The following is a 19,651-nucleotide window of genomic DNA, read 5'->3' as shown; positions in this document are numbered from 1 at the left end:
CTCTTGACTCTAGCTGCATATGTATCGAAAGATGGCTTAGTCTGCCATTACTGGAAAGAGAGGCCCATTGGACTTGCAAACTTTATATGCCCCAATACAGGATATGCAAACAGAACCCAGCATTTTGTTGCATACAGAAAATGCACCTCAGTGACAAAGACAGACACTCAGAGTAAAAGACTGGAAAAATTTTTCTAAGAAAAATGATCCAAGAAATAAGCTGAAGTAGTCATTCTAATATGAAATAAAATTGACTTTCAGCCAAAAATTATCAAAAAAAATGTAAGAAATGACATTTCAAATTCATCAAAGAAAAAAATCTACCAAGAAGAATTCTCAGTTCTGAACATCTATGCTCCAAGTGCAAGGACACCTACATTCATGAAACTTTATTAATGCTCAAAGAACACCTTGCATCTCACACAATAATAGTGGGAGATTTCAACACCAGGTCCTCAACAATAGACAGATCATGGAAACAGAAACTAAACAGAGACACAGTGAAACTAACACAAGTTATGAACCAAATGGATTTAATAGATATTTATAGAACATTTTATCCTAAAACAAAATAATATACATTCTTCTCAGTACCTCATGGTACTTTCTCCAAAATTGACCATGTAATTGGTCACAAAATAAGCCTCAACAAATAAAAGAAGATTGATTGAAATAACAGATCACCATGAACTGAGGCTGGTCTTCTATAACAACAAAAATACTGGTAGGCCCACATATACACGGAAGCTGAAGAACACTCTACTCAATGATAGTATGCACAAGAAGAAATAAAGAAAAAAATTGAAGACTTTTTAGAATTTAATGAAAATGAAGGCACATCATACACAAACATATGGGACACAATGAAAGCAGTGCTAAGAGGAAAACTCATAGCTCTAAGTGTCGACAAAAAGAAACTGGAGAAAGTATACACTCTCAGCTTGACAGCACACTTGAAAGATCTGGAACAAAAAGAAGCAAATAAACCCAAGAGGAGTAGACAGCAGGAAATAATAAAACTCAGGGCTGAAATAAAACAAACAAGTAGAAACAAAAAGAACTATACAAAGAATTTCCAAAACGAGAAGCTGGTTCTTTGAGAAAATCAACTAGATAGATAAGCCCTTAGCCAGAATAATTGGAGGGCACAAAGGGAGTATCCAAAATAACAAAATCAAAAATGAAAAGGGTGAGACAACAACAGAAACCAAGGAAATTAAAAACAAACAAACAAACAAAAAATCAGATCCTACTACAAAAGCTTAAACTCAACCAAATTGGAAAATCTGGATGAAAAGGACAAATTTCTGGATAGATATAAGGTCTCAAGGTAAAATCTAATCAGATAAAGCATCTAAATACTCCCATAAACCCTAAAGAAATAAAAGCAGTCATTAAAAGTCTCCCAACCAAAAATATTTCCAGGATCAAATGGATTTAGTGCAAAATTCTATCATACCTTCAAAGAAGACCTAATGCCAATACTCTTTAAACTATTTCACAAAATAGAAATAGAAGGAACACTACCCAATTCATTCTAAGAAGCCAGTTACATTTATAACTAAACCATACAAAGACCCAACAAAGAAGGAGAACTTTAGACCAATTAACCTTATGAACATCAATACAAAAATATTCAATAAAATTCTTGTAAACCGAATCCAAGAACACATCAAAACGATCATACACCATGATCCAGTAGGCTTCATCTCAGCGATGCAGGTATGGTTCAATATGTGGAAATCAATCAACATAATCCACTACAGAAACAAACTCAAGGCAAAAAACCCTACATGATCATTTTATTACATGTACTAGTACATACTGTATTTGACAAAACTCAACATCCCTTCATGTTAAAAATCTTGGAAAGATCAGGAATTTGAGACCCATAACTAAACATAGTAACAGCAATATACAGCAAACCAGCAGCCAGCATCAAACTAAATGGAGAGAAACTTGAAGCAATCCCACTAAAATCAGGGACTAGACAAGGCCGCTCACTTTCTCCCCATCTATTCATTTTAGTACTTGAAATTCTAGCTAGAGCAACTAGAAAACAAATGGAGATAAAAGGGATAGAAATTGGAACGGAAGAATACCAAAATATCATTATCTGCAGATGATATGGGAGTATATATAAGTGACCCACAAAATTCCACCAAAGAACTTCTAAACCTGATAAACAACTTCAGCAATCTGGCTAGATATAAAATTAACTCAAGCCGGGCAGAGGTGGCGCACGCGTTTAATCCCAGCACTTGAGAGGCAGAGGCAGGTGGATTTCTGAGTTCAAGGCTAGCCTGGTCTATAGAGTGAGTTCCAGGACAGCCAGAGCTACACAGAGAAACCCTGCCTTGAAATAAATAAATAAATAAATAAATAAATAAATAAATAAATAAATAAATAAATAAATAAAATTAACTCAAACCAATCAGTAGCCTTCCTATACCCAAAAGATAAAAAGGCTGAGAAAGAAATTATGGAAATGACACCCTTTACAATAGTCACAAATAATATAGAATAACTTGTTGTGACTCTAACCAAACAAGTGAAAGATCAGTATGATAAGAACTTCAAGTCTTTGAAGAAAGAAATCAAAGAAGATCTCAGAAGATGGAAAGATCTCTCATGCTCATGGATTGGCAGGATTAATATGGTCTTCTTGCCAAAAGCAATCTATAGATTCAATGCACTGTCTATCATAATTTCAACTCAAATCTTCATAGAGTTACAAAGAACAATTTGCAAATTCATTTGCTATAACAAAAAAACCCAGGATAGCAAAAACTATTCTCAAAAATAAAACAACTTCTGGAGGAATCACTTCCCTTATCTCAATCATCTGTATTACAGAGCAATAGTTATAATACTTATAAAAACTGTATGTTACTAGTACAGTGACAGGCAAGAAGATTCATGGAATAGCATAGAAGACCTAGAAATGAACTCACACCCTGTGGTCAGTTGGTCACAAAGGAGCTAAAACCATTCAGTGGAAAAAAGACAGAATTTTCACCAAGTGGTGCTGGTTCAACTAGATGTCAGAATGTAGAAGAATGCAAATTGATCAGTTATTATCTCCTTGTATAAAGCTCAAGTCCAAGTGGATCAAGGGCATTCACATAATAACACGAACATGAAACTAATAGAAGAGAAATTGGGGAAGAGCCTTGAAAAAATTCCTGAACAAAACACCAATGACTTATGCTCTAAGGTCAAAAATCAGCAAATGGGTCCTCATAAAATTGCAAAGCTTCTGGAAGGCAAAGGGCACTGTCAATAGGACAAATGAGTAACCAACTGTTGGCAAAAGAACTTTTCTTATCCTACATCTGATAGAGGGCTAATACATACAAAGAACTCAAGAAGTTAGATTCTAGAGAATCAAATAACCCTATTAAAAATAGGGTACAGAGCTAAACAAAAAGTTTTTGCTGGGTGGTGATGGCGCACACCTTTAATCCCAGCATTTGGGAGGCAGAAGCAGGTGGATTTCTGAGTTTGAGGCCAGCCTAGTCTGCAAAGTGAATTCCAAGATTGCCAGGGCTATACATCGAAACCCTGTCTCGAAAAAAACCAAAACCAAAACAACAACAACAAAAATTCAACTGAGTAATATTAAAGAGCTGAGAAGCAGCTAAAGAAATGTTCAACATCCTTAGTCATCAGAGAAATGCAAATCAAACAACCGTGAGATTCCACCTCACACCAGTCAAAATAGTTAGGATTAAAAACTCAGGTGACAGTAGATACTGGTGAGAATATGGAGAATGATGAACATTGCTGGTGGGATTGCAATCTGTTCCTACCACTGTGGAAATCTGTCTGGTGGTTTCTCAGAAAGTTTGACATAGCACTGCCTGAAGACCCAGCTATATCACTTTGGGGAATATGTCCAAAAGATTCTCCATCAAGTACACATGCTCCATTATGTTTATAGCAGCCTTATTTATACAACCTAGAAGCTGGAAAAACCCAGATGTCCTTCACTAGAGGAATGGATACAGAAAATGTGGTATATTTACACAACGTTGTACTTCACATCTATTAAAACCAATGAATACATATAACTATTAGGCAAATGGATGGAACTAGAAAATATCATCCTGAGTGTGGCAACTCAATCACAAAAGAACATAGGTGGTATGCACTCACCAATAAGTTTGTATTAGCTCAAAATCTCTGAATACCTAAGATACAATTCACAGACCACATAAAGCTCAAGAAGAAGGAAGACCAAAGTGTGGGTGCTTCAGTCCTTCTTAGAAAGTGGAACAAACCCAGTTACTATTGTGGATGCCAAGAAGTGACTGCTGACAGAGGCCTGATATAGCTGTCTCCTGAAAGACTCTGCCAGAGCCTGACTAATACAGAGGCTGGTGCTTGCAGCCAACCATTGGAGTGAGCACAGGGTCCCCAATGGAGAAAGGACTGAAGGAGCTAAAAGGGATTTGCAACTGCATAGGAAGAACAATATCAACCAATACCTGCCCCCCACCCCCGAGTTCCCAGGGAGGAAGACAACAACCAAAGAGTACACATGGAGTGACCCAGGGTTCAGCTGCATGTGAAGCAGAGGATAGCCATGTCAGGCATCAATGGGAGGAGAAGCCCTTTTTCTTGTGAAGGCTTGATGGATGCCTGAGTTTAGGAAAATTTGATGGTGAGAAGGTGGGGGTGTGTGGGTGTTTGGGGGAACATACTCATAGAAGCAGGAAAAGGGGGGATGGTATCGGGGATTACTGGGGGAAAACCAGGAAATGGAATAATATTTGAAATGTAAATAAAGAAAATATCCTTAAAAAAGGTTGTATATGAATTAGTAATCAACAACTTTAAAGGTAAAGTTAGAGTCAATAGTAGGCTGTGCATTCTTCACAGACATCATGAGAATCAAAACTGTACCCATTATCAAAGGCTCTAAGAAAAACCATAACAGGTAGAATTCATTCCAAGTGAACATCTTTACAAACAGGGTTTTCAAAAAATGTTGTCAGTGATTATTTATTATTTTTAAAAATATGGCTTTTATATTTGCTTTGTAATGAGCATGATTTAATATTATAAAATGAGAAACTCGGTTTCTCAGGATTTATTTGTTTATCGGTCCAGTTACAATTGTAGTTTTGATCCTGATATTTGTAGAAAGTAAATAGATAAAAAGTTTTGTTTAAAACTTCACTGTGGAAACATAGGTCTCTTACAAGTACTCTTTTGTTATAATTCTTTCACTTTCAAAAGGTAGCAAGTGAATGGATCTCCACAGTACTGAATTTAAGATAAAACTAGAATGGTCTCTGCAGTTAAAATATATCTATAAAAAGGATGTGGTCTGCATGAATCCCCAGGTGCAAGTGGTTAGCAGACCCAGGCTCCTCAGCACAGTTTGGGCAATGTCTTCTCATTTACATGTGGCTCAGACAATGCTTATCACGAGCACAAAGTATATGGTTCAGCAAAATGCATTCTTCATAAGAGATAAATTCTGTGCATGGTATTTCCAATTAGAGAGGGTTGTACTTTCATCAAAATCAAATATTTTTCTTCACTGATTAAGTTCCAGACAGAAGACTCTAATTCTCAGTGGGTTTCTACTTGGCTACTAAATGACTAATACTTTCTTATGAAATTAGTATACTACAATGAAAGCAAATAAAACCAAGATTTTCCTCAGCTTCATTAATGAATATCCTCAGTAACAGGAATCTGGCATGGCACCATCATTCTCTAGCCTATTCAGATTTTATGCTCATACTGTAAATGGGTTCCCAAATCCACTCCTTACATACATTTACCTGCATGAGAGTTGCCTGTGTTAATTCCCAGGAAAAAGGTAGAAATAGCGTGTCATGGATACTCTCTCAATAGTGGGCATCTGGGTCAGTTCACCTGGGACCTCAAATGAGTGTTGAACCTGCAATGGCAAATAAAGTCCTTAGAGATCTTCTAAGAAGGAAACTTCTTTTGCTGTTCTACATGACAACAACAACAAAAGTTTTGTATATTAGGAATGTAGCTGTGTAGGGTAACCATGTAACAGGAAAGCTTGGATATAATGCAGGCAGAATGACTTAGGAACTTATGAAAAGTGACTGCTCAAGAGTCTGAAAATCAGAGGGCTTTAGAAATACATGTATTGCTTGTATGTGGTATTCTAAAAATTTGTTCTTTAAATAAATCATCTGTTAAGTATAATCAGAATAGAACTGTTTATGCATCTTAGCATAATGACAGTTTTAGTGGACATAGAAGAACAAAATCAAACCCTTACCTTTCGAAAAATTTCCTCCAAATGATAACACCAACAGTACTTTTTGAAGCAGTCAATGAGTTTGAAAATGAAGAGAGAACCAGTCTTGCCTACCTTCCAAGAAATATTATCTGCAAATAAAGACATGGAAATGATGAAAAATGAAGACTCTGGGCATGACATTTAGGAACTAAGTATGATTGGGTGCTTCACAGAAGAAAGGAGGCCAAAGGAGAGTGAAGCAAAGACCTCCATAAAAGACACATGGAGAACCTGTGAGGATCTTCTGTCATAAAACCACAGGGGATTTTTAATAGGTGAACCCAATGTTACAGCCTACAGCAAGCAAGTCCTGTGGAAGATTACAGAGCCCTTCTAGGAACGACTTCATGGTAAAGAAAAACTCTCTTCCATTACCAGTCCTTGCTGCTCTGCTATAATTTTTCTGCACACTTTTTCTCCCTATTTAAGAAGACCATTTCTCTGTCCTTTGAACTAAGTTTCTCTTGTTAAAACACAGAGAAACAGTTCTCTAACTGTCACTTAACTGGCATCGAGCTGCCAACATTTCTTCTAGATTTAAAGCTTTCCTTCCTTGGCAGCTCCTTTTCACAAGACTACGAGTATCTGGCTTTTCCTCCTAGATCTTATATGAATTTCACAAAACAGGACTACCCCCTGTCTCCTGCCCCCTGCCACCCAACATTTCCAAATCCCTAAATCAATTTCATTTATCAAGCCTCACCTACTTGTGGCCTATCATTCACGTTAGAACTTGTTGGTAGCTCTGATAGCCTTACTGATAACTCTGAAATTCATTCATTTAGCTTTCATTTTTAAGAGTATTTTTTTCCAACCTCATTCTAAGAAATTTTCTAACTCTATTCTCAATTTTCTGTTGTTTCCATCTGTCCTTAGCATGGAGAAATGTTGTTTTGGCAATTGTAAATCCCCAAACTCAACCTTTAAGGCAGATATCTTCTAGAAATCAACAATTGCTCAACTCTTAATCCATCATTTCGCTTTTAGCTATGCCAGTGTCATCACAAACTCTCTGGCAGAATCTCCCCCCTCTCCACTTTAAAACAGTCACTTAAAAACTTTTGTAGACATTTTAATTTATAACATAGAATATTTGTAGTTCTTCCTTCCATATAGGTTTCTGCTAAATATAATTTTAACATGGCATGAAATAATATAGTGTAGTCTTTGGAAAATAAAACATCCTACTTAAATAGTTTTACTGTAGTAATCTTTTAGATAATGAATCACCTCCGTGTTCCCTCTCTCTTCCCAGTCAAATCAACAAAAACAATGAGTCATGTTAATTTCATGTACTAGTTACTGGAGCCAATGACTTGCCTCACTCCGTGTTATCATTATCATCTCTGTGTCTCAGTTATGCAATAGCAGTCTGACCAGCTTTGCTGCAGCTACTCTTACTATACTGTGTTTCAATAATTTTATTTAACAGTCAAATTTGCATCATTTCATTGTTTAAATTTCTCCAAAGTTACTACCATGAAAGTTCATGTAAGAACTTGCCTTATCTGGCTTCTCTCATGATTCAGTGCTTAAGGGACTTTGTCTTTTCTTACAAGCTTTTCTATTTCCGAGGTCTTCCATGCACTATGATTGTACAATGAGGAATATGGCCTTTTTCCTTGAAGTGGGTAACCTTTATATGCTGTGAGCCCCATATTTCTTTATAATACTTAATAAAAATGACTATTACTATTTCTGTTATAGCATGCTGTGTTTTCCCTCCAGTTAATGTCTGCCTCATGACCATGAGAATTGGCCCAGAAAAGTCAGGGTCCACATCTGTTTTTATTGTGTAGTATGTGTTTCATTAGCACAACTATAGCACAACATTTTACATGAGCAATAGGAATGAAATAATTTTGCATACTATACTTTATTTACACCAGTAAAAACATCTTTAGTGTTCTTAGCAGATTACATATAAATTTTAGTTCCTTTTTTCAGTAAAAGTATATAATTTAAATAAAATCTCATTAAAATTGCAACACCTAAAAACAAATAAAAGTGTGCTTTATCTAGGTATGGGTGGCCACTCTTTAGTTCAGTTTTCCCTCTCTGGTCTATACTTGAAGAGTCCTGTAATCTCTCTTAGCTCACACACAGCCATTCAGCAGCAGCAGATACAGCACCATGATTTACTAGAAAGGTTATATGTCACCTTTACTGTAGTTTCTCTGTTTTAGGGAGATCATTAACCATTTTTTGGCTACAGTAATATGAAGGCAGACATTTCATTGCTAACTAATTTCTAAAAATTAGATTAAAATAATAGGCTAAGAGTTTCCACAGTACATGCCTAGGCCTAGGATTTTTCACAGGTAGAGTTTTGTGAAATTATAGGTTATGCATCAAACTGTCACTAACATGTTTAAAAAGAAAACCAAAATGAAATAGCATTCATTTTTTATAATGAAAATATCTGAATTTTGGATTTCCTAAAACTACCTGTCTACATTAATCATTTCTAAGAAAATCTAATTATGAAAACCCAAATACTTTAAATATTTCTATCACTGAAAATGTCCCAATAATTAGACATAGATTGTTTACTGAAAATATATTATCTCAGGCTAACAACTAATACAAATGAAATCAGGCCATCTGAAGTCACTTACGTGGGGTAGAAGATTTGAAAGCAATGAAATCTGTCTCCACATGGGCCTTTGTTATACTATTATTCCATTTACTGCTCAACACACGCTCCTCATCTGTATCAGCAGTGGCTATCCCTTTGCTGGTGGATACCCAAATAGTTCCATTATATCCTAGGAGAGATGACACTTCTTAAACAAATGTAACATGCTCATATTCTTCCATAAAATATAACAAATGCCATTATGTACCTTATTTGGTACATTGAATTATGATTTTATTGAAAATGCAAATACTTATGTGCAAATGTTGCATGTGTGTAAAGCAAATACATATATGTGTGCAAGGTCTCCATGTCCTTGTGCACACTCAGAGGCTAAAGGAAAAATAATTTTGCTCTATCTTTCTTCATCTTATTCTTTTGACAGAATTTCTCAGTGAGTTTGGAGCTTACCTGCTAGCAAAGCATCAGTATTCTGCCTGTCTCTACCATCTATGGTCCTGAAGTTATCTGAAGACATGCTATGCCTGCCTTTTCACATAGGTTCTTGGGGTTTGTTCTTGCACAGTGAACACTCTTACTCACTAAGCCATCTCCCTGGCCTCAAAAATATATTATAAAAGTCCCAATGAACAAGAACAATACAACACCCACCATATTGATAAATGACTGGGACATTTCTTATTATCCCACGATATTCATTGTTTCTTTAAAATGTAAGACATAAGGTAGTTTCTTTTGGCCTGGACACACCAGTAGTACTAAAATGTCACCCCACCCCGTCTACTGGAGCATGCCAGACTCATAGAGGAAAGTTTAGAACCACATGCTCGAGCCCTGACTCTGACTCACTGCCTCTGCAGGCCTGCATGATGAGAATCTTGGGCTTGTTTCTCAGACTCTGACAGTTAGAGTTGTTGAAAATTTTGAAGATAGTGTCATCATGAAGAACATCTGGATTTTTGTTTCGGTGCTTCACCCCACAGATTCCTTCCAGGATGCCATGGGACATAAACACCAGGAATGTGCTGTCGGAGGACTGGTGCTCTGGACGGCCAGCAAACTGCATTAACTCTGTCTCCATTTCCTAAAAAGACTCTAGAGTCAAATCCAATGAATTCTCCAAATAAAGTTTGCATCTGAGTAACAAAGGAAGTTCACAAAAACTAAATAAATTCTAGGAGTCAAGAAATTCAGGCAAAGAAGTAAGATAAGTAATATTTTTACATGAGATCAGAAAATAGTATGAACATTAGTTTTTTGGTTTTTGTTTGTTTGCTTGTTTTTTAAACATAGTTTTCATTCCTATGGTTTTAAGGAGAATCTTGGACTTCTAAAGACTATAGAGATGGAATGTAATAGAAACTAACTTTATTACAATTAGGTTTTGGAAAATTCACATTGAAAGAAGTGGTACACAAAGAAGTTTATGTTAAAAAAATTAGAAATGTGAAATTTTTCACATCAAACAATATCAAGTTTTACATAGTTTCATCAAATCTGCCCAGGTTGCTTTGAACAGAACTGAGATCACAACCTTTGTTTAACTTTCAATAATTAGGCATTTTGTTCTGATATTGTTAAATCTTATGTGTTTATTCTCTAGGTCATGCAAATTTCAAGGCTCAGAGTTCATGTCACTCTTAGAATACCAGTTAATGGACACATGCAGACTAACACTTAAGAAATGCACCTGTTTTGTTAAAATAATGTTACAAGGCATTCTGTGAATAATTTCTATGAAACTACATTTTGGAGAAGGTCGAAACTCAGGAATCCTGCTCTGAAGCAAATATAATTTCTTCTGGTTGCTACACAAAGAGAGTTTGACAAAAGGACAAAGAAGGTTGCCCCAATCTCTGGGAAAATTACCTGAGCTGTAAGGTTTTCCTTTAACACCACAGAGTATCCAAGATTTTCAAGTAGTTCTTGCATGTTCAAAATGTCAGTATCAGCATTATCTCTATCAAAAAGGTAGTCAAACTTTTTGTTGCAGATGATGAGAGCCAGACGTGTTCGCCCCTCCTTCTCCATCACTGGATATATCTGCAGTTAACAGACACAGAAGATTTAAGAAAGGGACCTCCCCATACCTCTAAAATCAATACAGTGCAGATGAAAATAGTAATAGTGAACAACAGAATGTTGCTGATGGAGCTATGCTCTGCTGATGAAATGATAGAATGTGAGACTGAAAACATATATTGGGGCCTGAATATATATTAATTTTTGACTAGTGACATGACTTGGATTATATGGTGGGGTGGATTTGAGGACATAATTTGAGATAAAATTTAAAAATGGGAAAAATATAGGATGAGCACCACTTGATTAGATGAAGTTCATTTTCCTTTGTCAGATCTGAAGGAATCTGTATGTGTAGCCTGAAAGGGCTAACTCCAGGCCCCTGCTTCCAAAGCTCATCACCTCTTTTGCCCTTTCTGTCTTTATCTTACAAAACTGATCACGAGGACAAAGCTTCAGTTTATCTTGGACTTCTGAGCTCTGGATTCTATGAGGAGCTGAAAGAGAAAACAGAACTGACACTGTCCCATAAGTCATACATACACATGTCACATCCCCGAGTTCATCATTTTGGAGTGCTCACAGGTGCTCCTCTGAAAACTAATGAAAGGTAAAAACGAATTCATATATAAACAACTGAAGCAAAAATCTTGATTTTTTTCTCTTTTTTGTTTTCTGTTTATTACTGACATTTTTGTGCTTTTCTGGTGTTTGCAACATTATCTAGTCTTTCAAGTTCAACACATTAGAATCACATAAATGTAGGGATCTAAACTTTGTAAGGAAGTTAAACTTCATTTAGTAGACTTCAACAAGCAATTGATATTTTAATTTTTTACCCTTGGATAGCCTTTCAGGTCATTCCAGTGAAGGAAAGCCCACATCAGTTTAATGTTTGGCTCTATCCACAAATCTGTTATCTTGTTTTTTTTTCTATTTTAAGATATGCAATTCTTGGAACACAGTCCAGTGTTTGGTGTTGGATAACTCTCATAAATGACTGGGCTGATGAGTGGGTCTATATTTGACCAAATTTTTAGGGAATGACAACTATCAATGAAGGCATTTTTGAGAGAAACACCCCCACCCCAACACACATATGCATGTCCACATGCACACACACACACACACACACACACACACACCTATGCATACATTCATAAGCACACACATACAAACACACATACACACATGCACACACATGCATACATGTATGCACACATTCGCACAAATGTGCACGCCTGCATGCACAGAAATGAGCACATATTCATATACATGTTTACTATAGTAGACTCATTTTTCACTAAGAAGAAGGTTGAGGCATCATATATCTCTGACTCTGAACTTAGCAGCTTTTCTTATTTCAAATCTAATTTCTTACTTCCCTGTCAGGTTATGACCTTACATATGGACTTGTAATATGGCAAGGTCATTCCTGTTTCAGGTGTATCCTGGCCTCTAGTTTTGCTCAACAGTTTTGCACAAATTTCCTTTTCACCTTGGAGGTATATTCTAACATATCTCCTCATTGTGATTGGCTAAACATTTGAGCGTATACCTTTCCTTTGCTTCTTAATCCTCAACCCATCCTTACATACGCAATTGCTTTCTCTAGTCTAACTCACTTTCTTTTATCTGTTAGATGAATTCACATTACTTCTTACATGTTTATTGTATATCACCACTCACTAAGTAATACATTCAGTTTTAGTGAGGGAGTTTTGATCTACCATTCTTACTGCTATATAAACCAAATATTAAGAACAGAAATTCAATATTCCATTTAATGTATGGTACAGACATACAAACATTAAAAAAAAAACATAGGTTTTCTTCCTTAGTTTGTCAGAACTTCTGAAAATATAACATTCCTAAAACACTATCACTATTGTTTCTAGACAAATGTAATTCCTTAATAAGCCTCAGTAGTTCATATGTGACTCATACCATGTTAGGTATTTTTTATATAATTACATATAAAATTTAAACAGTATACACACAAGCTTAACTACATCTTGCTTGTGCTACTAATTTCCAAAACCATAACTATTTTATAAATTTAAAGATATTATTAACATCATTTAAAAACCTGGGCTATTACAGCATATGTCAGCGATAGTAGCGGCCTGCTGTTTGGCCCTGTTGTGGCCCTAGTCCCACAACCCCAGAAAGCTTTGAAAATCTACTTTCTCTCAAATGACATCAGCATAAGCTCTGGAATAAACATTACCTGTCAGCATTAGATGTGATTCATGGGCCAATCCAGCATTTACCTCCATTTCATCATCCTCTACTTTTCTCTTGGATTCTGAAGAGAAGTTGAGAACCAGGATTTGAAGGACTTTCTAGTGGTCGAGGGTAAAAACACTCCAGAGTTTCTGAGACTCCGTGAAGTAATTTCAGGGAACTTTTGACCCCATTCCTCAGTGATAAGCAAGACTCATGAAACAGGGGTTTTTGTGCAATTACCCATCAGAGATAAAGATGATGTTTGCTTTAATAAAGCTTGTCCCTCATCTTTGCTGTCTTTAATTTCATTTTCAGAGTCCAGAGTAGACAACAAAAAGGAGAATCAGTATTCTGTTTCAAAGATATTTTCTTGTTTGTTTATGTTTTTGAAAGTTCCATATGCTGACATACAGAATTGTGAGCATGACAATCTACTACCATTCAGACTGAAACAGGAAAAGTATGCTTTGAAAGCTAAAGGTTCTGTTTACAGTTAAGAGAGTTAACAAAAAGTTCATGTTTTTCCTGTTTCTTAGGTGTGATATAAGTTGAAAAAACATCCTTTTCAATCTACACTAAACTTGTGACCCCATTCACATGATTTAGGGCCTTACCTACCTTTGTTCCTTCCCATGAACGGTATTCTTTCTACCAGTGTATAATGGCCACTCTCTTACCCCTGGGAGCACCTCATGTCTCCTATACAAAGAACCCCAGGAGCCTGGCAGGGGCTGCTCTGTCAAATCTCTACCTAGGGTGAGGTAGCTGGTTGGCAAGTCTCAGGTGCACCCCAAAGGACAGCGTAACTGAACAATTGTGGATTTGGTGTTTTCCCCTTACAATTTTCAGGTTTTATAAAATCTATTTTAAACTCCTGCTTGTTTCCCCATTCCTCATCCCTCTAGTGTTATGTCCTCCTTTTATTTTTTTATATTGTGTTATTACTTGTGATCCCTGAATCCAAACTCTGTTGTCCATTTGCTCAGGGCTGAGTGGACATCCCCTGGATATGAGCAATCACTGGCTATGTCTCCAGTGTCAAGTGACTCTACTTCACTCAGAAGTTATATACTGCTGTCCCTTCTGAGAATGAGAATGTAGAATACTACAGTTCCCTGAGTCTTTCCTAGGACATTAAAAATAGAGATCAAATGGATACTGTGGCAGTCTGCTGCATAATGCATAATTACCTGATGGAGAAGAAGGTGTACATATCTTCTGAGGTCCATCATCTTCATCATTAGAAAATTCTGAAACAATATTAACAGCAGATTTTGGGGGGCAATATAACAAAACTTCTAGTACATTTATACATGAAAAACTCTCTCAAGCACTAAGGAAATACCCATGTTGCTCTTTGAAACAGATGTTCCATCTGGTTGACAAGCTTCAGTTTTGTTTATAAGCATGCTAGCCTTTTCCAAATAAAAACTAAAGGCACACATTCTATGAAACAAGAACTTTTCTGTGATACTTGTATAAATAAAGATGTAGACAAAGTCTGTACCCAGAGTCTGTTTCCTTGTAATTGCATTTATTTATCTGAGAACAAAGATATACTTGACTGTATTAAAGTTGTTCTTTATACAACAAAAATAAAGCAGACAAAAATGCCAAGAATTTAAGATACACATTTCTTTATTACTTGCTGGGGTAGAATGATGGGACTGCAGACCAAGGACCACTTGCTACCTTGTGCTAAATATTTAATGCAGTACATAAACACCCACTGTTCTTCAGTGATTGATGCTGTGCTATCAAAATAGAAAACCTGAGACATGAATGAGACAACTACATACAAAAAATTTAAAATACTTGCTGTTTTTAGAAATAAATTAATAATCCATTAAACTTCATATTTAGGGATTTTTGTTTGTTTATTTTGTTTTGTTTTATTTTTTTCCAGAAGGAATTAAAGCAAAGAGATTTTCATCTCAGGAATTGAGCTACATCTAAGAGGACAGAGTGGCCTTCTCCACTCCCTCCTTCAAATCTGAGAATGAGTCTACAATCTCCATGATATGACCAGAAGCTTGGATCACAATAAAAGAGGGAGGGGTTCAGGATCAGGTGTGGGAGGAGACAGGGGAGATGTACAGAGGATCAGGAGATTGAATGTATATGTGTAGCAGTGGAGGTTGGGCAATTGGGGGTAGGCACTAGAAAGTTCCAGATGCCAGGGAAACAAGAGGTTCCCAAGACCCAGTGGGGATAACATTAGCTGAAATACCAAACACAGGGGAGATAGAACCCATGGAGACCATAGTCAATAGATAGGTACAGCCCCCAGTTGAGAGATGTGGCCACCTACCCTTCTCAAAAGTTCTAACCCAGAATTGCTTCTGTTTAAAGAAAATATAGGGATTAAGAGTGGGACAGAGACTGAAGCCATCTAGAGACTGCCCCACTTAGGAATCCATCTTATCTGCAGACAGTAAACCCAGACACTATTGCTGATGCCAAGAAGCACTTGCTGACAGGAGACTAGTATAGTGGTCCCACGAGGGGCTCTGCCAGAGCCTGACCAATACAGATAAGGATGCTCTCAGCCAACCATCAGACTGAGCACAAGGACCCCAGAGGAAGAGATAAGGAAGTACTGAAGGAGCTGAAGGGGATTGCAGCCCCGTAGGAAGAATAACATCAACTAACTAGACCTCCCAGAGCTCCCAGGAACTAAACCATCAGCCAAAGATTACACATGGATGAACCCCATGGCTCTAGCTGCATATGTAGCAGAGGAGTGCCTTATTTGGCATCAATGGGAGGGGAAGCCCTTGGTCCTGTGGAGGCTTGATGCCCCAGCATAGGGGGATGCTAGGGTAGTGAGATGGGTGTGGGTGAATAGATGGGAAGCATCCTTATAGAGGCAGGAGGATGAGGATAGGATGGGAGGCTTGCAGAGGGGAAACTAGGAAGGGGACAACATTTGAAATCTAAACGAATAAATAACCTTTAAACAATGAAATAAAAATAAAATAAAAACAAAACAAAGAACCCCTGCTTTTTCTTAATCAAGATGACTTGATATTTGATGAGTACCTGCCATCTGACATGTGTGATTTCTTACATGATCAATATGTTTCATGAATAAAGTAGCCAATGAGGCTTGCCTTCTTATGCCTGTGTTTTAGGACAGAGAAACACAATAATGTATTGAATATGTAAATTTCATGGGGTAATCAGTGGTGCAATTGTTAAGGGAAAAATAAAATATTCAGAAGTAGAAAATTAATTTGGGTGAATCTGGGTGTTTTTCATTTGCTAAACAAATAGACAAGTAACAGTCTAAGGGATATGGGGAGGTCAGATTTCCTTAAGAACAGAAGTAAACACAGAAGTTTTGTAGGAAGTAGAAAGGAAGGAGCTGATGGCATTTTGGCCAGAACTACTCACGTAAACTCAGCTGTTCCTGGGAATTGGCAATGTGGCCAGCAAATATTTTTCCTGCCATGTCTGTTTTCTCAAAGAAGTTCTCAACCAGATTCTCAGCCTTGTTCAGGATGAAACTCGCACTCTCCCCTATTTTGAGTAACTCATCTCCATTTAAAACATTCTTCTCCACCAGGTCATCAAAAACCCCATCCAGCATGTCCTTGGCCAAACCTTTGATCTTGTAGATTGGATCTCTTTCATGTGTTCTCCTGGCTGTAAAAATAATACCATTTAGACAGGGAAAGGTATTTCAATATCTGTTTCTACACTACCAGCTTTCAAATTCAAATACAGACAAGAATCGCCCACATAGATAAATAAACAGGACTCCCTGTAAGGCCTTCCTGGAAATTATACTCACTGCAGAAGGATGGGACCCATGGGCTTTCCTTTTTATAAAAGCCTTTCCTTCATTTTTGAGATTATAATATAATTAATCAGGTGACAGTTGAGTGACAATTTGTCTATGAACCCACAGGAGCATTTATATTGTCCAACATATATCACATTTATACAGAAGGAAACATAGGTGGGGAGAAGAGAAACATCTCCATCAGGCGATTCAGCCATAGATACCTGATGTCTGACATTTCTGCAGATCACTCATGACCCTTCCACTTTTGCTCATCATTGTAAATATCTTTTTTTTTTTTTTTCGAGACAGGGTTTCTCTGTGTAGCCCTGGCTGTCCTGGCACTCACTTTGTAGACCAGGCTGGCCTCGAACTCAGAAATTCGCCTGCCTCTGCCTCCCGAGTGCTGGGATTAAAGGCGTGCGCCACCACGCCCGGCGTAAATATCTTAAAAGGATATTTTATTCCATACACAGCATAGTATAACGTGAACACATTACAGCTATAATGTCCCAGATTTTGTTTATACTGCCAGTGGTCCTAGAGAGCTCTGTGTAGAAATAGAGAAATCAAACTAGCTGCCTGGCTTGCTGCTGAAAGTAGTTCAGATACAGAGCAGAAAGAGAAAATGCAAGGTTTTGTTCGGTAGTAAAGTTTCTCATCCTCAGAACAAAATACCCACAGAGCTGGAGAAAACCTCTAGTCAGTGAATCAAAGGCAATACTTAAAACACAGGAAATACTAAAAGGAGGGGTCTAGAGAGATTCATTTTCCTTTCTTTCCCACAGTTGTAAATGCTGAGTATAAATGCCTTTGAGAGTATCTGCAAGCACTCTGCTTCAACATGTGCTACCATAGCCTCCCTCCCCTCAACTTACAAACAGCTCTGCTTTGATGAAGCATTGTTATCTCTTCTCTCAGAAATCCGTATGTAACTTCCTCAACACAAGCAGAAACGAAGAAAGGACTCACCCGCCATGGCTGTGCAGGATTCCTGGACATAAAAAGCATCAAAACCGAAAGCAATCTGAGAAACAGTCTGCCTTTCCTTCCCAGAAACATACCAATGGTGCTGTGTCACTGAAAACACCCACTTGCCAAATTCTCCTGCTCTTTTCCCAGAAAGTCAACCAGGGCTCTGCTATTATAAGCAGAGTTTCTCTTGACTTTACAAAGTTTTTTGACTGAAAATGTATATTCATGCACAACTCATTCTCAATCTAGTCCATGGTTAGCACAATTTCGAAATGCACTCTGAGTTGTTTTTCTTAGCATCTCTATGGTCCTTTACATAGACAAGAGACCATGAGACAGTGACACTTGGTCAACCCAGAATGTGTCAATTCGCAGAGCTTCAGCTAAAGGAGATGCTGACTGAGATGCCAAACCTTGATGCTGGTACCACCAATTCAAAACCCTGGTAAGTCATCTTGTTTCTATTTCTGAGTCAGCAGGTTTATTTGTTAATTTTAGATATTATTAATCTGGAGACACCAGTGTACACTGTGGTATGTTAAATGCACAGGACAGTCTTTTTCTCTAACTTTTGAAAATTTATGGATAAATAATGGCCGTAAAAGTTAAATAAGGGAAATGTTTATAAAATGGGAAAGAATGTTTATAAAATGGGAAGAAATGCTGTTTTATAGCCGGGCAGTGGTGGCACATGCCTTTAATCCCAGCACCTGGGAGGCAGAGGCAGGCNGATTTCTGANTTCGAGGCCAGCCTGGTCTACAGAGTGAGTTCCATGACAGCCAGGGCTACACAGAGAAACCCTGTCTCGAAAAACCAAAAAAAAAAAAAAAAAAAAAAAAAAAAAAAAAAAAAAAAAAAAAAAAAAAAAACCCAAAAAACAAAAACAAAAACAAAAACAAAAAAACAAAAAAAAATGCTGTTTTATACTTTACTTTCATGGTTCAGGATGCTGCATAGTAGAGGCTTTCTTTCCGAATTGTTAATTTCCTCATACAATACTTAATACAATTCTAATGCTGTTGACTTCGTCCATTTGTCTTCTTGTAGTAGCCTTCTTTGCCTTACTGCCCACAGGAGTTAATTGGAGTGAATAACACCTCACCTTCAAAGAACTTGGTACACTTTCAGGCCTGTCTTCACTAAGCCAGAAAGACTTTTCCGGCTTGGAAATCTGAACATCCATGTAGAAAATTTGTTGACAGCAAGAGAAAGAGAGTGTCCTCACTTCTTGGCAGAAGAGGAAGCAGAATGTAGTCACTCAGTTGTACTTCTCCTTTTCTGTTTTTTAACCTCTTCAAGACCTCAGTACAAGCGGAAGCACATGTAGGCCCGCTTTCTGCTTCCCACCCTCCTGTAGTATGTCCACTCCAAAAACTCCATCAGAATCATTCTTGCCTCACAGACAACACAAGACTCCCTTAGTACTATCAAAATGCTACCACAGTTCCAGTGTCAGACAATTGTATTAGAAATCAATCAACTTGCTCCTTGAAAACACTATAGTGAAAATATATAGGCTGACAAGTTGAGAACTATCAAGTTGGTAGGCTATACCTTTGAAATGTTTGTCATATTAACACATTAAACAATTCAGTGAATGAACACAGTGTAGAAAAGTTTAGACTGAAAATTGGACCCACAAACTTGTCTCACTCCTGTACTCTATATAGAACTTCACTACATTATTTGTCCTTTTTGAATGGTGGTAATAATTTCTTAAATGATTTTGCTTGACAGTTCTAC

General features: G+C 37.2%; 1 protein-coding gene across 3 annotated transcripts in view; it reads right to left on the bottom strand.

Annotated features, from left to right (window-relative positions):
* LOC110302047 (caspase-12) overlaps positions 1-19,123 on the bottom strand; it is a 22,619-nt gene extending 3,496 nt beyond the window's left edge. The window contains exons 1-11 of one of the 3 annotated variants that reach the window (XM_021172806.2): positions 19,011-19,123; positions 17,905-17,926; positions 16,542-16,793; positions 14,336-14,395; positions 13,147-13,224; positions 11,319-11,413; positions 10,764-10,937; positions 9,744-9,978; positions 8,914-9,063; positions 6,275-6,384; positions 5,799-5,917 (exon numbers count right to left, since the gene is read on the bottom strand). In XM_021172806.2, coding sequence (XP_021028465.2) covers positions 5,819-5,917; positions 6,275-6,384; positions 8,914-9,063; positions 9,744-9,978; positions 10,764-10,937; positions 11,319-11,413; positions 13,147-13,224; positions 14,336-14,395; positions 16,542-16,793; positions 17,905-17,926; positions 19,011-19,091 — 1,356 coding nt within the window. In that variant the 5' untranslated portion in view covers positions 19,092-19,123 and the 3' untranslated portion in view covers positions 5,799-5,818. Of the gene's footprint in view, positions 1-5,798; positions 5,918-6,274; positions 6,385-8,913; positions 9,064-9,743; positions 9,979-10,763; positions 10,938-11,318; positions 11,414-13,146; positions 13,225-14,335; positions 14,396-16,541; positions 16,794-17,810; positions 17,943-19,010 lie in introns of those variants that run through there. The other 2 variants (XM_029481049.1, XM_029481048.1) reach the window with 2 other exon arrangements.
* Positions 19,124-19,651: the final 528 nt, after the last annotated feature.

This window comes from Mus caroli, chromosome 9 (assembly GCF_900094665.2).
Source record: "Mus caroli chromosome 9, CAROLI_EIJ_v1.1, whole genome shotgun sequence".
Classification (NCBI taxonomy): Eukaryota; Metazoa; Chordata; class Mammalia; order Rodentia; family Muridae; genus Mus; species Mus caroli.
Note: the sequence above shows the minus strand (reverse complement) of the source record. Positions and strands in the feature narration are given on the sequence as shown.